Source organism: Saimiri boliviensis, chromosome 14 (genome assembly GCF_048565385.1).
Source record: "Saimiri boliviensis isolate mSaiBol1 chromosome 14, mSaiBol1.pri, whole genome shotgun sequence".
NCBI lineage: Eukaryota > Metazoa > Chordata > Mammalia > Primates > Cebidae > Saimiri > Saimiri boliviensis.
The window spans coordinates 94,455,092-94,475,386 of record NC_133462.1 but is presented as its reverse complement, the minus strand read 5'-3'; the positions used below and the strand labels follow the sequence as shown (position 1 = coordinate 94,475,386).

At 45.9% G+C, this 20,295-nt stretch overlaps 2 protein-coding genes across 2 annotated transcripts; both read left to right on the top strand.

Moving 5' to 3' along the window:
- Window positions 1-598: 598 nt before the first annotated feature.
- On the top strand, window positions 599-1,534 carry OR2C3 (olfactory receptor family 2 subfamily C member 3). The gene is given in 4 exon segments (XM_003935369.3): window positions 599-713; window positions 716-934; window positions 937-1,311; window positions 1,314-1,534. Coding segments are annotated over 4 exon segments (930 nt in total).
- A 16,949-nt stretch (window positions 1,535-18,483) lies between these two features.
- Window positions 18,484-19,399, top strand: OR2B11 (olfactory receptor family 2 subfamily B member 11). The gene is given in 6 exon segments (XM_010345896.3): window positions 18,484-18,514; window positions 18,517-18,759; window positions 18,762-19,028; window positions 19,031-19,195; window positions 19,198-19,305; window positions 19,308-19,399. Coding segments are annotated over 6 exon segments (906 nt in total).
- The last annotated feature ends 896 nt before the right edge of the window (window positions 19,400-20,295 follow it).

Sequence of the window (20,295 nt, the reverse complement as noted above, 5' to 3'; positions counted from 1 at the left end):
GATGGCAAGATGGGCCAGAGTGGTAGCAGCAGAGGCGGCGAGGAGGGATAAAACCTGCATATATTTAATGACGGCAGAAATTTGCAGGGTTTCGGGGTTTGAGAGGGCACAATTTTGACACTTGTGCAGTGGTTCATCACATGAAAGGTTAACCCTTCGTTACTAAACATTTAGGTTGACTCTGGATGTTGCTACTATAAGTAACATTTCAATTTTTTAAAAAAATGCTAAGGATTTTGCATGAATGTCCATTTTTCCCCAGGTAATGAACACCCCCCGAGTCTTTTATTATACATTCCAAATTGGCCTTGAGGAAGGTAATGCAGTGCTATCCACAGAGGTGTTGAGTGGATGCTTTTGAAAACAATGGGTATAAAACTTACTTTTAGCCAGGCATGGTGGCATGTGTTTGTAGTCTCACCTACCGGGGACATTGAGGTCGGAGGACTGCTTGATCCCAAGAGTTTGAAGTTAGCCTGGGCAACACAGTGAGACTGTGTCTCTAAAAAAGAATAAGAGAAAATAAAATAAAATTTACTTTTAACGTTTGCTAACTGATGTGATCACTTGGTGGGATCCCCACCCCCAGCATACGAGGATGGAAATAACCGATGTGAGTTCTCCAAAAATCTTTGTCCTCCTGGGCTTCTCTGCACAACCCTCACTAGAAACTGTCCTCTTGGTAGTTGTCTTGGGTTTTCACGTGGTATCGATTCAGGCGATGGCATCATCGTTCCGCTCCCCTGTGTGGACGTGCGCCTCCACACGCCTATGGACCTCTTTCTAGCCAGCCTCTCCTTCCTGGACATTAGCTTCACCACGAGCATTGTCCCACAGCGCCCGGCCCACCTGTGGGGACCACAGAAAACCGTAAGCTCTGGAGGGTGTGTGGCCCAGTTCTGTGTCTCCCACTGGCTGGGGGCACCTGAGCCTGTCCTGCCACCACGTCTTATGACCGCTATGCTGCCATCTGCAGGCCACTCCCTTACGCTGTCATTAAGCATCCACGGCTCTGCCTGGGACTGGCTTTGGTCTCACGGCTGGGGGGACTGACCACCAGCATGGTGGGCTCCACGCTGTGTGGGAACAATCGCGTCGACCACTTCTTTTGTGAGATGCCCCTCATCACGCAGCCGGCTTGTGTGGACACCAGCTTCGATGAGGTGGAGACGCACCTGGCCAGCTTTGTCTTTGTTGTCCGGCCTCTGGGGCTCATCCTCGTCTCTTACGGCCACGCTGCGTGGGCCGTGTGGAAGATCAAGTCCGCAGAAGGGCGGAGAAGGGCATGCAACACCTGTTCTTCCCACGTGGCCGGGTGTCCCTGTTCTATGGGAGCATCATCTTCATGTACCTCCAGCCAGCCAGGAGCACCTCCCACGAGCAGGGCAAGTTCATAGCTCTCTTCTACACCGTAGTTACTCCTGCGCTGAACCCACTTATTTACACCCCGAGGAACACGGGGGTAAAGAACGCCCTCCAGCACACCGTGTCAGAGAGCTGCTGTGGCTCTGCAGGCACGCAGGCACTGATTTAGAGACCCCAGCCCCTTCTGAGGAGGAACATCAAGTTTACACACAGCAAACGGACCTTGGAGGACAGGGTACGTGGGATGCCGTTTTTCTTCTAACACTGTTTGAGTCCAAAGTAGATGGAAATCTGAAAGCAGTGTGCTCACACCATTTCCAGGCCAAGAAAATACATGTATTATTTGCTAATTATCACAGTTTTGTTAATTTGTCTTTGTTGGATTTTGCTGTATATATACATGTTGCCTGTCATCTTGTTTTGTAAACTTCTTTCATTGTTCTACATCTGTTCCTCAGTATCCGAAGGGGGTGGATTCCAGGACCCTCCATGGATAATAACTCTGATAATGCTGGGAGACCGGAGCCCCCCGCGTCCCCCCAGTCCTCAGCCCTGTGCCTGGGGTGAGCGGGGAGGAAACGTGGCGCCACCCGAGCGCACTCGAAGGCCGTGAGGCTGTGGGGGATGAGGGAGGCTCCAGGGGCGTGGCTTGGCCACGCGTTTAGGCCACGGAGCCGGCAGTTGCACGTCCTGGGCGACCGCTCTGTCGAGTTGGGCGAGACCTGCTAGTCCCGACGGTCATAGTTACATTTTCATATTCTATCCATTTTTTCATGTGTATTTTACTACTGACTCCTGTATATGTAGTTAACAACGCCAAGCTTTTCAGAATGTCTATTCCTTCTAGATGTTCTGAAGTGCCTGATATATGTTAAAATTAGAGGTCGTAAAATGACACTTTTTGTAAATAACTTTTCATTAAAATCCACAGGAAATGTTATTTTGTGGTGGGGGGTGGCATGGTGACTGTGGACTGGTTCAGGGAGGAGCGGGATGTGCAGAGAGCTCTACGCCAGCGCACCTGCAGTGAGGTGAGACTCGCCGTTGTTTCTTATTGACCACATGTGGTGTTAAAAATTAATAGGAAAGACTGTTCTTAAAAGCACAGAAGCGAACTTGCTAAATTCCCCTCCAAACATTACGGACGCTTGTACCTGCCCACAGAGTTGATAGAGGTCAAAAGGGGCAGGGTCCTAGGCTAGAATGTTCCTGTTTAGAAGACAGTTTCAAATTATGGTCTGTGATATGTATATGCACCATTTATTCAATGCTACTGTGTATGTCGTGGAAAACTCAGGTCCTATTTGAAACATCTAGTCTTTCTAGACGTTAAAAAGTGCACAACAGGCTGGGCGCGGTGGCTCAAGACTGTAATCCCAGCACTTTGGGAGGCCGAGGCGGGTGGATCACGAGGTCAAGAGATCGAGACCATCCTGGCCAACATGGTGAAACCCCATCTCTCTAAAAATACAAAAATTAGCTGGGCATGGTGGCGTGTGCCTGTAGTCCCAGCTACTCAGGAGGCTACGGCAGGAGAATTGTTTGAACCCAGGAGGCAGAGGTTGCAGTAAACTGAGAATACACCACTGCACTCCAGCCTGGGCAACAGAGTGAGACTCTGTCAAAAAAAAAAAAAAAAAAAAGAATTCTAACATTACGGGAACAAGGGGATGGCAAAAGGTATCCGTTTAAATCACCCTTGAATTTCATGAAGTAGTCTTCTTTTTGAACTATTCCCAAAAGTTGGTGGCCCAGCCAAAGCCAAATTACTTTCAGTGGTGTTGCACAGAGAAAATCCTTGGAGAAAAATAACTCCTATTTATCCAAAATTGACCTCTCAAAATTTTTTTGTGTGTTTGTGTGGGCAGAGGGTTGTTTTTGTTTTGTTTTGTTTTTGAGACAGGGTCTCACTCTGTCACCCAAGCTGGAGCACAGTGGCATGATCTCAGATCATTGTAGCCTCTGCCTCCCAAGTTCAAGTGATTCTCTTGCCTCAGCCACCGGAGTGGCTGGGACTACAGGCACACACCACCATACCTGACTAATTATTGTATTTTTAGTAGAGACGGGGTTTCACCATGTTGCCCAGGCTGGTCTCAAACTCCTGACCTTAAGCAATCTGCCCGTATCAAACTCCCAAGTGCTGGGATTACAAGCGTGAGCCACTATGCCTGCCTCTCAATAGATTTTTAATGTAGTTTCCTACTGAAAAAATTTTCAGATATATGTTCCTCTCTTCCAAATGTGAACTCATTTAGAAAATGATGTTATTCTGTGTAACAGTAGCACCACCAATAATACCAAATCCTTCAAAGAGAGTGTCGTATAGCAAGTCTCCAGACTCTCCCTCCCAAGCACTCCGGTGTGTCCATTTAACATCCAGTTTGAAAAGGTGACCTTCCCTGAATCTAAAACAAAAGTTTAAAACTAAAAAGAATGAAAAGAACAAAAGTTACATAATCAAAAAAAACAAGCAAGCAAACAAACAAACAAATAAACCAAGGTTTAACAGTATAGAATGCATAGCTTTATTAGATTTTTTACATGAATGGTATTTTTATTATTGAAAACAATTCATTAGGTTTTCTTATAATTTCTTTATTGCTCTATTTGTTTAAAATGTGTGAGCAAAGAAAATTTTCATAGGACCTTCTAAACCGAATGTAGAAAAAGAGAGAAAGGAGATTGTCAGAATTTTATTACACTTGCAATTTCCCAACCAGCTTTCCCCTAACCTGTAATGGAACCATTGAATTTTAAAGCAAAATCTATTTAAGTGTTAACTTTTTTACTCAGAATCAGCGTCTTGATTGTTAGGGTAATGTGCATGAGGATCCCTGCCAGCTCTGCCCCTCTTTAGGAGGCGAAGAAGTGAAAGGGCCCGGCCTCTGGCCCGAGGGTAGTCCCCAGCCGCATCCCGGGGCAGCTCTGGCCCGAGGGTAGTCCCCAGCCGCGTCCCGGGGCAGCTCTGCTTTCTCTTGCAGGTTTTCTAAAGTCTCTGTGCTTCCGTTTCCTCTACATTTGCTACATATATTTCCCATTTATTTAGCACCAAGTTAAAGTGAAAATAATATGTAAACTGTGATAATTCTTGCTCTAGACGTGAAAAAATAGAGATTCAGCTGGAAGCTAACTGAATTGCCCAGGGCTCTGCAACTATTAAAAGGTAGGAGGTAGAATTTGGAACATGGCAACATAATTTCTGCTCTTTCCACACTGATTCTTGCATACTATTAAGGTTTTGCTTGTTTTTTTTAATTATTATTACTTATCGAAAAATCATTTTTAGAATGAAGAAATCATCAGTTTCAGCAAGCCTTCTATTCCCATACGTTAAAGCATTCAATCATTTCCAAACCTTAGGAGATGAACATTATTTCCTGCGTTTTTGTGCAAGAAAACTGAGGCTCAAAGTGCTGCTACTTCTCGCCCTATGTATGCAGTGTCTGTGACACACAGTGACACCGATCCAGAGATATTTACTCGGGATACAAACACTGCGCTCATCACCCTAAACCACATGTCCCAACCATGTCCATGGTCCGCACTCTCAGCCAACATCCAAAGCCACATTCTGCAAATCATGCTATTTTTCATGTTTGCTTAGTATTACCTACATTTGCTACTACTGCTCACACTTTCTCGAAATGCTTATAAAACGCTTATAAAATCACAAGACTATGTATTTCGTTATCTCCTCTAGGTCTCCGTAGAGCTTATCACCAACCTTAGTCGATGTTTAATTCCAGGACTCTGCTTCACACACCACCACACCTGGTTCATTTTTTTATTTTTCCTTTTTTCTTTTTCTTTTTTTGTATTTTTAGTAGAGACAGGGCTTCACCATGTCGGCTTTCCAAACGAGTGTCCGCAAGCTCCAAAGACAGAATTCCCACCTCTCACGTCAGCTACCCTTATGTCTGGAGAAGCTCTTTTGACTCCCCAAATAGAGCCTTGGTGCTTTTCTTGACCCTTCCCAAATGTCGTTCTTTCAGTGGACACAATGGCAGCATGGTCCATCTACCTAAGGAGGGTGAACACCACCATCTTTTCAAATCCCTTCCTGTGACTCCTCCCCTTTGCCAACTGCTCTCAAGGAAATTTGCTGGAACACTCGAGCAGACGCCAAGAAGATATTTAGAAAGACTTATTGGACTGTCGTGTCCTACCCAACCACTCATTCTAACCTCTCCTGTTCCCAAGCATCCCAGGCCCTCTCTCCTTCCCCCAACACCTGTCACCCTACAATTCATTTTATTCTTTCTTCATGCATGCCCTCACAATCCATCTCATTCATTTATTTGAGAGAATAATTTCAACCTCACCGTAAGAGATTCACTTCACTTCTTTCAACTAATTTATGACAAATTTGATTCCATTTATCTATGTATGAGCCAGCATCTGCATTTGCCTGATTTCTCTATTTCATTGCATGCTTTTAGAGATTAGAGACAGCTGTCTTCCATTGTATATTGATCCATAAATATCAAGCTCTAAATGCCTAAGACACTAGACATGGAGCAGTGACTGAACAGAGATTTAAACTGAGAATTAATAAAGTGCAAAGGGGATCCCAATTTACTGGGGCTCAAGTAATGCCCTTGCTGAATGTGTTTTCACCACTTGCCAAAGCCATGACAGACTCCCTTTTCTGAATGATGCCTACTTTTTAAAATACATACTTTCAAATTCTTTTTGATAGACAGGATCTCCCTATGTTGCCCAGGCTGGTCTCAAATTCCTGGGCTCAGGTGATCCTCCTACCTTGGCCTCCCAAAGTGCCGTTATTACAGTCGTGAGCCGCTGTGCCTGGCCTGGAAGATGTCTACTTTTGATCTCTCATAACAAATGAGGGGAAGTTAACCAGAAACTTATAGCAAAAAAAAAAAAATTTATACTACGCATTTATTCTCTACTCATAAGTAGATATCAGAAACTAGATCCAAGCCTCTCCTTTATGAAATGCCTTCCTTTTGTTCTTGTTTGTTTGTTTGTTTGTTTGTTTTTAAGAGAAAGGACTTGGCTCTGTAACCCAGGCTGGAGTACGGTGGCACAATCATAGCTTACTACATCCTTGAACTCCTCCTGGGCTCAAAAAATTAAACTTAATTTAAATTTAAAGCTGGTTATGCGTGTAGTCTATGACTCGCCTTTTCGTTTTTTGTTTTGTTTTTCTTTTTTTGTTGTTGTTTATTTGATTGCTTGTTTTGAGACAAGATATTACTTTAGCACCCAGGCTGGAGTGCAGTGGCAGGATCACGGCTCACTGCAGCCTTGACCTCCTGGGTTCAAGCAATCCTCCTGCCTCAGCCTCTCAAGGGACCACAGGTGCACACTCCCACACCTGGCTAATTTTTTTATGTTTTGTACAGCCGGGATCTCACATTGTTGCCAAGGCTGATATTGAACGCCTGTCCTCAAGTCATGCTCCTGCTTCAGTCTCTCTGCTTCAGTCTCCCAAGTAGCTGAGACTACAAGTGGCACCATGATGTCCAGCTAAATCAAATGCCTTTTTTACCCCACATACCTCAACAGAAACTGACTTCCCAGCCCAACGTTTTCGAGATGAAGACAAATGCTTTGCTCCTAATGAGGCATCTGCTTCAAAGCAGGCATGGCTCTGAACGTCTGCTCCCTCTCTCATATTTCCTAGGGCAGAGAAGACAGTCAGGAGTGGTATCAAATCAGAGCTCCACAGTTCATTTTGACTAAATTCGATGGGCAGGTTCATCTCTTATCTTGATAACACCTTACAACTCCGTCCCTTTAACTTTGTGAGCAAATCCAGTCCTCATTTTCAAACCAGACTCAACTTTTCATCCGAAAAGAAGGCCACTGTGTACTCTTAATTGAATAAGTGTGTTAAACACCTGTAAGTGGGAGCTCAATGCTGTGTATACATGGACACAGAGTGCGGAATGACAGACACCGGAGCCTCAGAAACGTGTCGGAGTGGGAAGCGTGAGGATGGGAAATTACCAAATGGACATGGTGTATACGCCAGGTGACGGCTGCACTCAGCGCCCTGGCTTCACCACATGCAGTATATCCGTGTCTCAAAGCTGCACTTCCTACATTTATACAAATTTAAAAATGCATCCCCGTGACATTTTTTTCAAGCCTGGTTTCTAACTCTAAAATAGGTATTAGCAAAGAGATGAGAAGGAAAACGGTAAACCTTGAGGCGGGGCGAAGGGGCCCCTGGTGGCCATCGGGCGATGCTGCCTTCAGTCGCTCCGGCCTCAGCTCTCCGCACTTTCTGCCGTAAATGACACTTTTTAAAAAAAGTATGCCTTGGGTGAGGATTTTGGACCGTAGAGTAATGTTTCTTAGTCATCTTCAGGAAGGGTTAAAACAGTTTTTTATTGTGAGGAGGAGGAAGAGTGATTGTGAAAAGGGAGTGGAGAACTGGCATCGGCCTCTGGGCTCTCAGGCAGGCTGGTTTTAGGAGTAACCTGTGGAAGTTGAAGCAGATCATCTATAGTGTCTCTCAAATGTGTTTTTTCGTTTTCCTTGTAATACTTCTCCTGCAGCATTTGGGAATTTCAGAAATTATTTTACTTTAGAGTGAAACATGACAGAGGATAGTACCTACCTCGTTTCTGATCTTATAACTTGGGGGTGGGAATGGGTTATTAGTAAGCAAGTAGCGTGTGCCCTGAATATCTGACATGTTCCCCAGAGCAGAATGAGGAAGAACAGGTTGCAGAGACCGCAAAACACAGGATTTCAACAGAATCAGATAACTGGAATTGCAGAGTAACCAAAGAGCCGTGAGTAAAACCAGCAAAACCGTGACGATGTGAAAGGCAGTTCATTTCACACTGAAATCACTGCCATGTGAAGAAAAGTCACTAGGATTTCACCACTGTGCAGCTTAGGGAGGAAAGCGTCCTGCCACTAGAAAAGATGAATATAATCTCAACCGGCCCACGTAAAGGGATTTCCCTCCATTTCCCGCAGTAATAAAGCAACATCCACAACAGCTACGTGCCAGTACCCATTTCTCAGCATGCTGACTAATGTCATATGCCACATAATATACAGTATAACGCATAACATAATATACATTATATCTAATTAATATCACATTTGTGATTGATTTAATACATAATGTAGCATATAATTTACATCACTTATTTAAGCAAAATACAATAATTTTAAAGTTCTATTTTTTAATTGACAAATAACTGTACATATTTATGAATTATAATGTGATATTTCAATATATGATACATTGTGGAATGATTCAATTAGCATATCTATCACCTCAAATATTCATCATTTCTTGATATGAGAACTTTTTAAATCCCCTCTTTTAGCTTTTTAAAAATATATATATACGATTTTTTTTTTTTTGAGACGGAGTTTCGCTCTTGTTACCCAGGCTGGAGTGCAATGGCGCGATCTCGGCTCACTGCAACCTCCGCCTCCTGGATTCAAGCAATTCTCCTGCCTCAGCATCCTGAGTAGCTGGGATTACAGGCACGCGCCACCATGCCCAGCTACTTTTTTGTGTTTTTAGTAGAGACGGGGTTTCACCATGTTGACCAGGATGGTCTCGATATCTCGACCTTGTGATCCACCCGCCTCGGCCTCCCAAAGTGCTGGGATTACAGGCTTGAGCCACCGCGCCCGGCATGATTTTTTTTTTTTTAATAGAGATGGAAGTTTCAGGGGAGGTTTCACTGTGTTGCCCAGGCTGGCCTCTAACTCCGGAGCTCAAGCGATCCACCCACCTCAGCCTCCCAAAGTGCTGGGATTTCAGGTGTGAGCCCCCACACCCAACCAGAAATATACAATACATTATTCTTACCTATAGACATCTTGCTGTGCAATACAGCACTTCTTGATAAATCCTGGTACTGAGGATCCTGGAAATAATCTCTTTCTTTAAAAAAGGCATTTGTAAATCTCATGGTTAGTTGGCAAAGAATTAATAATAAGGTCCAAACTGTCATGAGTATATTCACCTTTGATTAGCTTCTCAGCACAAGACAACTTTTTTGTGAAACAGGCAATATGTGTTCACAGCTACTATTGACCTTGATATGTAACCTATAATATAATTATAATATTTACCTCTTATCTGAAAATCCACTTAAATTCTCTTTGATTAAATAGCTGTGTTACATGTACACCCCGTGATGTTCTTCTAAAGTCTGGATGGTAATCCTGAAGTAAATACTGCAGAGAGATGAGAAATAGAGAAAAGTTAAACTTTTATGCATATAATTTACATTCATATGATATAATTTTCACATAAGCACATATTTTATTTGCACATATGTATGTAGTTATATAAGCATGGAGAACTCTATTGAAGAACACTAGTACCTGTTTGTTTTCAGGGCTGAGGGGGACAGAGTGTTCTGGAGACACAGTTCTCGAGCAAAGAGAGAGAAAGGTAAGTCTAGAAATCTGGACAGCCCCTCATTTTGCTCAAAGAACTTCTGGCACTTGGACAGCATCATTCACCAGTTCACCACTTCTTACATCTTTGCAAAGTCCTAGTTCATAAACACCCTAGGACAAGGTACAATAGTAATAAAGCTTCCTTAAATAAATGGGACTACATCAAACTACAAAGATTCTGCACAGCAAAGGATAGAAATAACGAAGTGAAAAGGCAACCTATGGATTGGAGGAAACGATCTGATAAGGGCTAATCACCCAACATTTATAAAGAACTCTTGCAACTCGAAACTGCTGTGAGCTGACATGTCACATCTGTTAGGACTGCTACTATCGAAAAGACGAGAGGTGAGACGTGCTGGTGAGGATGTGGGAGGAGGGGAGCCTGCACCCTGTTGCTGAGACCGGAAATTGCTGCAGCCATTAAGGACAACGGGTTGGAGATTCCTAAAGAAGTTAAAAAGAAAGCTCCTCTATGATCCAGAGTCCCTCTTGTGGGTACGTACCAAAGACAGTGAGATCACCACCTCATAAAGACATCTGCCCTCCCACCATCCATGCAGCGTTCGTCACAACAGCCAAGGAGTGAAAACAACCTAGGTGCCTGTCAGTGAATGAATACGCACACCGTGAACTAGACAGCTAGTTAGAAAGGAGGAAATGCTGCCATTTGCCCACCATTTCAATAGACCTCGTGGATATTATGCTAAGTAAAATAAGCCAGACACAAAAAGAAAAATACTGCATGATCTCACTTATATGTGGAATCTGAGAAAAAGGTCAAATATACAGATCTGGAGAATAAAACAGTGGTTTGGGCTCAGGTGATGGAGAGAAGTAGCTGAAAGCATCCGAGTAGTAGAGATGCAGAATGAGCAGGTGGGAGATCTAATGTTAAGCATAACATAAGGGCTAGAGCTAATAACAGTGCATTGTATTCAGAGTTTTTGCTGAGTGGATTATAGTTGCTTTTCTCCTCTTGCCTTCAGCTGGCACAGATAACTATGAGGTGATGGCTATGGGAATTGTTTCACCATAGTAACTTTCACCACCTCTATATGGATCTCATAATATCGTGTTGTGTGCCTTAAGTATATACACAACAAAATTTATTTAAATATATATATATATATATATAAAGCTTTTTATTTAAAGCTCTTCCCACACATTTGTTGAACTAGAATTTTTAATTTTAACTTAATATCTTATTTAACTCAATTTTAAGTTGGAAAAGTGACAAACTGTGGTACAATGATAATGCATGCTAAAGCTAGTAAGAAGGCTATTATTTGCATTTTCTTCTAGACTCACAAAAAGCATTGTACAGTCTTTTTACATCACCTATTAGCTCTGGACTCTGTCATCTTTACTTAATAATTATATAAATTATTTGGAAGTTATTATAAATTAATTATTTTGGAAAAAATCTCACTAGTTACAATCCATCAGCAAATATGAAGAGTTACTGAAGTTTATAATTTAGAACAATACTCTCACATGACCTGAAATGCTTTTTAAAGTATAATGTTTCACAAATACAAATTAAAATCTGTTGTAAGTTACCTGTCACACTGCGTCTCTCACAAAGGGTATTTTTTTTTTGCACTTGATATATTATCTCTGTTGTGATTTTCTTTTTTTTTTTTTAAAGAATAAAGAAGAGGAAGAAAGAGAAAGAGGAAGAGGGAGAGAGGATGGGGGTATTGCTTTATTGCCCGGGCTAGAGTGCAGTCTAAGTATGGGTATGCCTATAATTGTCCTTAATAATAGAGACATGAAAGAAAATGAGGGAAGAGAATAACAAAGGGTATTATTGAACCTTTCTAGTTCCTTCTTTACCAGTCCTATTCTCATTTTCCTTTCCTTTTTTTTAAAAAAAAAAAAATACTGAGTTTTTTAATCTTTTACTTCTTTATTTTTTTTCAACATGGTTTTTCCTGTCTGGTTAATCTGAAAATGCAGTCCTTATACATTAAATCTAATTTTTGAGATGCTTTCCTGCTGAAACAGTCCTTCCGGTATTCTAGGATTTGCCATTAATTGCAAGAACTCCAAGCTCACACACCACCTCAATAATCAGCGAACCCCTTAGACATTAATTAAATAAAACATCAGGGATAACTTCATAGCCAGAGGAGAGCAAGTTTTTACTCTCAGTGTCAGGGGACACAGAGCAGGGCCCTTAGAGAAAACGGCGGAGAAGGTGAGGTCACGTCAAACCTGAGGGGTGATTCTGAAATGAACAGGGAGCACGACGCGGGCATGGTTTATTGCCTGAAAGCTCGATCCTCGGAAGAGCCTCCACCACAGCAAAGTGTCTGTGAGCAGTCTGGGGCACCGAGGTGAGGGCACATCCCCGGACCTCACGCACTGCCAAGGGAACGTGCAGAAACTGGCTCTCCCCAGCAAGCCTGTTGCAAGGACAGCGGACTCTTCCTCGAGACTGAGAGTCGTCCCTCAGGCTGGCTCAGAGGAAATGAGCTGTGTCTTCCAGGAACGGGAAGGGCATTTCTACTGAGTCCATCCTTCAATGTCCCTCCTCAACTAAGGCCAAACGGGCTGCAGCGACGCCCTCGGTCCCAGACCAAGTCTTCTGCAGGAGCCGGGAGCCCTGGAGGCCAGTGGTTCATCCGCAGCGCTGGACAAACCAAGATCTGTGTAGGGCTGTGGAGGTGCCGGCTGCAGCAGCGTCCACACTGGTCCGTGCTGGAGACCAGGGGCGCGACGGGCGGAGGGCGGACGGGCCAGTGAACAGTGGCCACGCATTAGGCAGCAAATACACGATTGTGCTGTGTAGTTTCATCTAGAAAAGACACCCGGGGCCGGGGCGGTGGCTCACGCCTGTAATCCCAGCACTTTGGGAGGCCGAGGTGGGCAAATCACAAGGTCAGGAGTTCAAGACCAGCCTGGTCAACAAGGTGAAATCCCATCTCTACTAAAAATAAAAAATTAGCCGGGTGTGGTGGTGGGTTCCTGGAATCCCAGCTCTTCAGGAGGCTGAGGCGGGAGAATCGCTGGAACCCAGGAGGCGGAGGTTGCAGTGAGCCGAGATCGCACCACTGACTCCAGCCTGGGGTGACAGAGTGAGACTCTGTCCAAAAAATAAAAATAAAGAGAAGACAGCTGGGAGCAGGGCAGGCACCTCTGACTAGACAGGCGAGCTGTCTGACGCCCATCTGGAGCGTGGACGCTGCCCAGCGTGTACGGGGACCCTGAGTCCCTTTCCTCTGCTTCCCCCTAGTTTTGAGGCTGCTGAATCGCAGCCACAAGGGCAGCTTTGAGCTGAACTGGGCCATGGAAAAGAGAAAAAGAGAACGCAAAGCTGAATAGCATCAGTCCCCGAGAAAGCAAGCTCCAAGTTGAAAACTCTGAAAAGGTCAGAGCACATAAAAAAAAAGGCAATGAGGCGTGGCAGGGGTCGAGGGAGGCGTGTGGAGGAGGGGCCCACCCTGCCTGAGCCACGCACTGAGGGTGGCTGCCGTGTTCTCTCCTCGGTCCAGTAACCCGTCACCGCGGGGTCCCGGCTCCTTCTCTTCCTCCCCTCCTCCCCAGCACTAGGAAGAGTAACTGATGGGGCTGAGGACTCTACCCTCTGGGATGAGGAGCTATTTGACGGACGAGGCTTTTAGATTTGCTAACAAAATCAATAATCATTTTGTGAATTAATTGCATTCCTCATGCTGTGAATAACAAAATATGTAAGACATGTTCTCGTATTTAAAGAAATTACAATCTCAGTAAAAAGTAAAAAATTAACATATTGGAAATGATTACCAAATCATACAGCACCTTTAAAATGTTTCCACCGGGTGAGGCCGTTAACATTTTCAGCTTTGCAGGGTGTTTACCAAGGTCACGCACGTGAAAGTGGAAACGGGGCTGGGTGAGGCGGCTCACACCTGTCATCCCAGCACTTCAGGAGGCTGAGCGGGGAGGATTGCTTAAGCCTAGGACTTAGTGACCAGCCTGGGAAATAGCAAGACCCCATCTCTATTTATTTCAAATGAATATAAAATAGTTTTTTTAAAAAAAGGGAAAGTGTTCCTTACTTTTCAGAGCAGTAGGTCACGACATCCAGAGGCTTGTGAGGAAGCAGCCTCCCCTCCGTGTGGACCAGCATTGGGTGTCTCAGTAGCTTACCCCACGGACTCATACTGCAGTCCCTGGACGAGGTGAACCTCCTAATCTTTCTGAACCTCTCGGTTTTCCGCCGTGATTGACATGGGATGTGGACAGCACACACGTCCTGCGTGCTGCACAGACAGAGCAGGCGGTGCTCACCCACGCCAGCTGGCTTCGCGTCTCCTCTCAATGCTAGGAATTTGTTTGATCCTTCAAATTAAAGTGTTATGAGAAACTAGACCTCAGGTCCGCTGTGGCAGTAGGGATATGAATGGTCCTCAAAGCCCCTGGGACTGTGGGAGCTACAGAAGATGATCAATAGTGTTGACTTGGTGAGGGCAGTTACAGGAAGGAAACGGCTGTAGTGAGACCGAGCTGGGACGTGAAGGGACGGAGCTGAGAGGGGGTATTCCCAGCACATTCCCGGTATTCCCAGCAGAAGGAGGTGCAATTCCCAGGTCCTGGTGCAGGATGAGAAAGGACAGTGTGGACCGGAGCACTACGTCCGCTGCAGAGGCTGCTGAGTGAGACGAGAATGAAGAGGAAGCGGGAGAGCTGAGGCTGTGCCCGTGCGCTCACACCCCGGTGCCCAGGCAGCTGGACTGTACTCAACTCGAAGTCCTGTCTGTGAGGAAGCAAGCCGCTGAACCAGGACTGCAAACGCAAGCACGCAAGGAGAAAGGGGCGCTTTCCCTTTTGTGACCAGAGTCCCTGTTACCGTCGGTTCAGGAAGATTTTGCCATCTTTAAGCCTTGTCCCCAAGACTCAATCTCTTGCAGTATCCTATTGACGACCTCCGCGGTTGAGCGGGGCCTTGACCCGGCTGTCCGCGTTGTGGGATTTGAGGCTGCCTTCTAGATTGAAGGAAGAGACCCTTTGGACTAATACGCAGTAAAATCCTGTGGCCATGCTTCTGTTTGCCCAGCTCATAAGCTGCCTTCTAGGGGGTCCACACACTGCTGTGAATTTGATTTTCCGTCTTGTGTGGTGGAGTAGGTGACGTGTTCTATCAAGCTGCAGCAGGGATTTCAGCGCAGATATCAGGCATAAGAGATAGATAAAACAGATGTAGAGACGTAAATACTGATCACAAGGGTTATATCCTGCAGGGAATGCTGTATCACCACCTGCATGTTCAGAGCCTAGCCTGCAAGCAGGCATGCCCTAAGTGCTGCTGTTAAAATATTATGTGGTGGCTGCTAAGGCAGAGGGATGTGACCAGCTCAGAAGAATTCAGTGCGAGGACAGTACAATCAGCAGGTAACTCCCTGGGCGACGGGTACTTATTTTTTTGGTAATTGAAAACTCTTAAAGATATCTTTGCTTAAGGCCTGAGTCTCAAAAAGACAACCCCATGTGAGGGTGAGTGAGGGGTTGAAGCTGCCGGAGAGAGGCAGGTAACAGGTTCTAAAAGGGGCCCGGGTGGGCGTTCCTGCCCAGGATACAGTGTTTGCCTGCACAACACAGTGCAGACTGTCTGCGCGGTCGGTGCTGAACTAGCGTGAATGAGGAGTGGAAGCTGACGAGTCACAGTGACTGAGAGGAAGTCAGCCACAATTCAGATGAAGGGGCTGGTTGGAGTTTGGGGGGACGGCTGCCAGGTGAAATCTGGGATGCCTCAGTTGAGAGGTGAGTGGGGAACTGACAGCTGTAGACACGGGTCTGGAGGGTCTCCTTTTGAATGTGACGGCGATGTGTGCAGAAGCTGCTGTGTTCATCCGGGGAAGCAAGGCTGTGCCTTGAGAAGCACCTGTGTTTGGGTAGCGGGAAGATGAAGGGAGGTCAGGGAGTGTAGAGGCTGGGCACCTGCTGACTCTGCAAGGGGAACGGCCTGAACAGACGGGCATCAGTCCCATGAGGGGCAGGGCTGGGCAGTATCCAGCTTTGCCGTGGAGAAGCCATGCACGTGAGTGTGTGTGTGCACGTGTGTGCGTGTGTGTGCATGGTACGGTGGACTATAATTACAAAAGATCCTCTCCTCTGTAATCCCCACCCATTCATGTCCTGTGACATTTGTCTCCCTCCCCTCCCCTCCCAGCATCTTCTGTCTCAGTCGTTTACTCGATGGCTCCTGCTGCTCACCATGTCACCAGCTGCTCTTTTTTTTTTTAAGCAAAGTTCTGGAGAGAATAGTAGTTAAGAGCAAGAGTTTGAGGCCAGGTGCAGTGGCTCACGCCTGTAATCCGAGCACTTTGGGAAGCTGAGGCGGGTGGATCACAAGATCAGGAGTTCAAGGCCAGCCTACCACGACGGTGAAAACCCGTCTCTACTAAAAATACAAAATAGCTGGGCATGGTGGCTGGTACCTGTAGTCCCAACTACTCCGGAGGCAGGAGAATTACTTGAACCCGGGAGGTGGAGGTTTCAGTGAGCAGAGATGATACCACTGCACTCCAGCCTGGGTGAAAAAAAGGAAAAAAAGAGCAAGAGTTTGGCTTTCAGTCCTGGCTTTACCATTTGCTGCTGTGTAACTAAGATAGACCAGTTATCCTCCCAAGTCGCTCCGTGAATTAGGAGTGAAAACATGGACCTTACTGAGATATTAAAGCAACATAAAGTTATTATTCAGTTCCTGGCTCGTAGTGAGTGGTGAGTAACTTGTCTTTATTCTAAGCTAAAGCATACATTGACCCTCTGTCTTTCTTGCTTTCTTCATTCTGTCACTTCTTCCTTCACTATCCTTACAACTTCTCTCTTTTCTCCCAGTTTAAACTCTGAAAAGAAACTTTGGAATCAGAAATCTCAGAGAGAAGAATGTCATAATTCCTTTACTTCTTGATAATTAGGCTTAAAAATGTGCTAGCTTGACTTTGCCCGGCCACAGCTCACTGTTTTGACTGGTATCTTGAGCTCATTAGAGATAAAATCACATTCTGTGAAGTTTATCTCCTAAGTGTTGATAGAATCTGGGAGGAAGTGCAATAATTGAGTGTTTCACAAGAATGGTGGGAATTTTCTAACGAACAGTATGCAGTTTTGAAGCTACAGAAAAAAGAAAGAAAATTTTCACTTATTCCTCCGTTCAAACCCTGGAGTTTGAGTTGTTTTCAAGTAACAGTACAGTTCTTCAGAATACCAGCAGGCGCAGCGGGAAACGCTTGCTGCAACATCTAAGGTGAGCGGGACTCTGTTCGTTTTATAGTCTGTGCATAAGGTACCAAATCAAGAATGAAAATCCTTCGTACGTTATCTTATGGGATTTATTTTTAATAATAATTTCTAACTAATTGTTTATTAATGATATTTTTCAATCCTATCATGGGCGTATCATCCCCATCAGGACCTGGGAGGTGTTCACTGCTTGAGTGAGTGTGTGTAGGAGGCTGAACGTCAGTGGCGCAGTGGAAAGGCCCCACGAATCAGCAGGTGGCTACGCAGCTGCTTCCTAACAGCAATGGTTTCAGAAATCGAATTGACTGTTTTCTATCACTAAGAGGTGACAGCTGTTTGGCAAAGAAATTGGGCAGGAAATTGAAATGTCACTCAAGCCATCAGATAAAACCTACCTCTAGAAGCAGTCTGATCTTTCCGTAGACAATTCCGGGGGCTACGTTTCTTCCTTTTTTTACTTTTATCTTTTCCTTTTTTTTTTTTTTTTTTTTGAGATGGAGTTTTGCTCTTGTTGCCCAGGCTGGAGTGCAATGGCGCAATCTCGGCTCACCGCAACCTCCGCCTCCCAAGTTCAAGCGATTCTCCTGCCTCAGCCTCCCGGGTAGCTGGGGTTACAGGTGCCTGCCACCATTCCCACCTAACTTATTTGGTGTTTTTAGTAGAGATGAAGTTTCACCACATTGGCCAGGCTGGTCTCAAACTCCTGACCTCGTGATCCGCCAGCCAGGGCTGTTTCTTACGCCAATCAAGAACTTTCTCCCTGTGCTCAAAATTGTGTGCACCGGGGTCTCATTAAGTACCATGACCAATTCAGGGGCTGAAGCAGAACACGGCTCGGCTCCTCCACTCCAGAGACTCGCAGGATAGACTCGTGCTGCCTTTGCCGCCATTGAGAGTGGTGGAGCTGCCTGTGCTGTGCCGTCCTGAGCCAGGTGCACGCCCGAGGAGGGGCGAAGCTGAGGACCCCGCTGCTCACAAAGCCCTCCTGCTTGTGTCACATCGCCATCCACCTCCCTCCCACCACTGCCTCCCAAGACGGGAAGGCCTGGAAGGTGGATAATTCCCTGTCGATGTGCGTGGAGGAGAAATCAAACATTCTGACGGTGACGGCAGCTCGGGGGCTTCGCTCTAACTGAACACAACTGTCACTCACAAGGTCCCTTCTCACATACTTAATGGCTCTATTGTCCCCAGGTCTTTGCAGTTGAAGTCTCCCCATTCTGCAGATACAGAAGTTCAGTAAACTAAATGGCTTAGTTGAGGCACCGAGTGTGAAGGAGAGCAAAGACAGAGGCTGCCGCTGGGCTCCCGGGTCCGGCCCCTCCGCATCCCAGTGTCTCCTCAGAGGTAGGGACAATCCGGCCATAGCTGGGTAGGGAAGCATGGATGCAAGAAGGAGGAATGGGAGCCATTCCTCTTCTCAGGTATTACTCATTCCAACATTCTCAGCGTGTCAGAAAGTGCCGCAACATGAAAAGTGACAACCAGGGCTTCTCAGGGGACCCCCTCCAGCCTTCGTCCTCCTGGGTGTGTCTGACCGGCCGCGGCCGGAGCTCCCGCTCTTCCTGGTCCTCCTGCTGTCCTGCGTGCTGGCCGTGCTGGGGAACGTGGCCATCATCCTGGCATCCCGGCGGGACCCTCAGCTCCGCAGCCCCCTGTCCCTCCTGGACCTCTGCTACACCACCGCCACCGTCCCTCAGATGCTGGTCAGCATGGGCAGTGCCAGGAAGGCCACCAGCTGCGGGGCCGCACGGCGCAGTACGCGGTCTTCCGCTGGCTGGGATGCTCGGAGTGCGTGGCCCTGGCCGCCGTGGCCGTGGACCGCTACGTGGCCATCTGCGAGCCCCTCCGCCACGCAGTCCTCATGCGCCACGCTCTCTGCCAGCAGCTCGTGGCTCTGGCCTGGCTCGGTGGCCTCGGAAGCTCGCGGGTGCAGGTGGGCCGGACCGTGCAGTCGCCGTTCTGTGGGCGGCAGGTGCTGAACAGCTTTTTCTGCGAGGTGCCGGCCGCGATCGAGCCACAGTGAATGCCGCCACGCTGGCCGTGCTGGTGGCCGCTTTCGTGTTGGTGGCCCTGGCGCTCGTCCTGCTCTGCTGCGGCTTCACTGCCCGCGCGGTGCTCAGGGTCCAGTCCTCCGAGGGACGCCGCAAGGCCTCTGGGGCCTGCTCCCCCCGCCCGCCGGCCGCTCCCTCTCCCACCTGCCTGCCGTTCACAGGTGTCTGCAGCCCCCTTCCAGCCACTCCCAAGGGCAGGGCACGTTAATTTCCCTCCTCTGTCCCATAATCAGCCCGACCTCAATCCCTTCGTCTACACGCTGAGGAACCCAGACGTGAAGGGAGCTCTGAGGAGACTCCTGGCCAGGATCTGGAGCCTCTGCGGACGGTGAGGACCTGGACACGCCTCCTGGGTGCTCGGAGCATCCTCCACTTAAGGGGTTAACACCCAGAGAGCTCAGAGCCTGTCCCCAAGCATCTCACTTCCGGTCACAATGCCCCAAATCCCACATCTACAATAAAGTCCATTTTAAAAGTGTAATTCTAAGAGGCCATATGTTTTCAAGACTTGTTTAAACAGACTTCAATAAGTTTTTGTTGAATTATTTAACTTCCAGTTTCCTGATTCTTTTCTCTTTTCCTCTTCCTATATTTCTTTAACTTTCTCCCCATTTGTTTCTCAAGTTTCTCTCTCTTTTCTATTGCTCTTAGGCAAACACAACATGAACCTGAAATACGATCTTATTTTACTTATAATAAATATGTGTTCTTCTCCATATACTTAAATCTCCACAAATTTTATATGACTTTTTCGAACAATTCCAATAATGAAGTCGATTGCTTTCTCTTTCCTGTGATTTTGGACTTTTTTTTCTGTAGTTCAAATTTTCTTCTATAGAAAGTATTTCCATCAAAAGTAAACTAGTACAAACACTATGGAAAATAGTGTGGAGATTCCTTAAAGAACTAAAAGCAGAACTGCCATTTGATCTAGCAATCCCACTACTGGGTATCTATCCAGAGGAAAAGAAGTCATTATATGAAAAAGATACTTGCTTATGCATGTTTATAGCAGTGCATTTTGCAATTGAAAAAATATGGAACCAGCCCAAATGCCCATCAATCAACAAGCAGATAAAGAAAATGTGATATATATATATATAATATATGTATTATATATGTATTTTATATTTATATTTATATTTATTTTATATTTATTTTATTTATATTTTATATTTATTTATATATAATATATAAATATATACATTTATTTATATATAATATATAA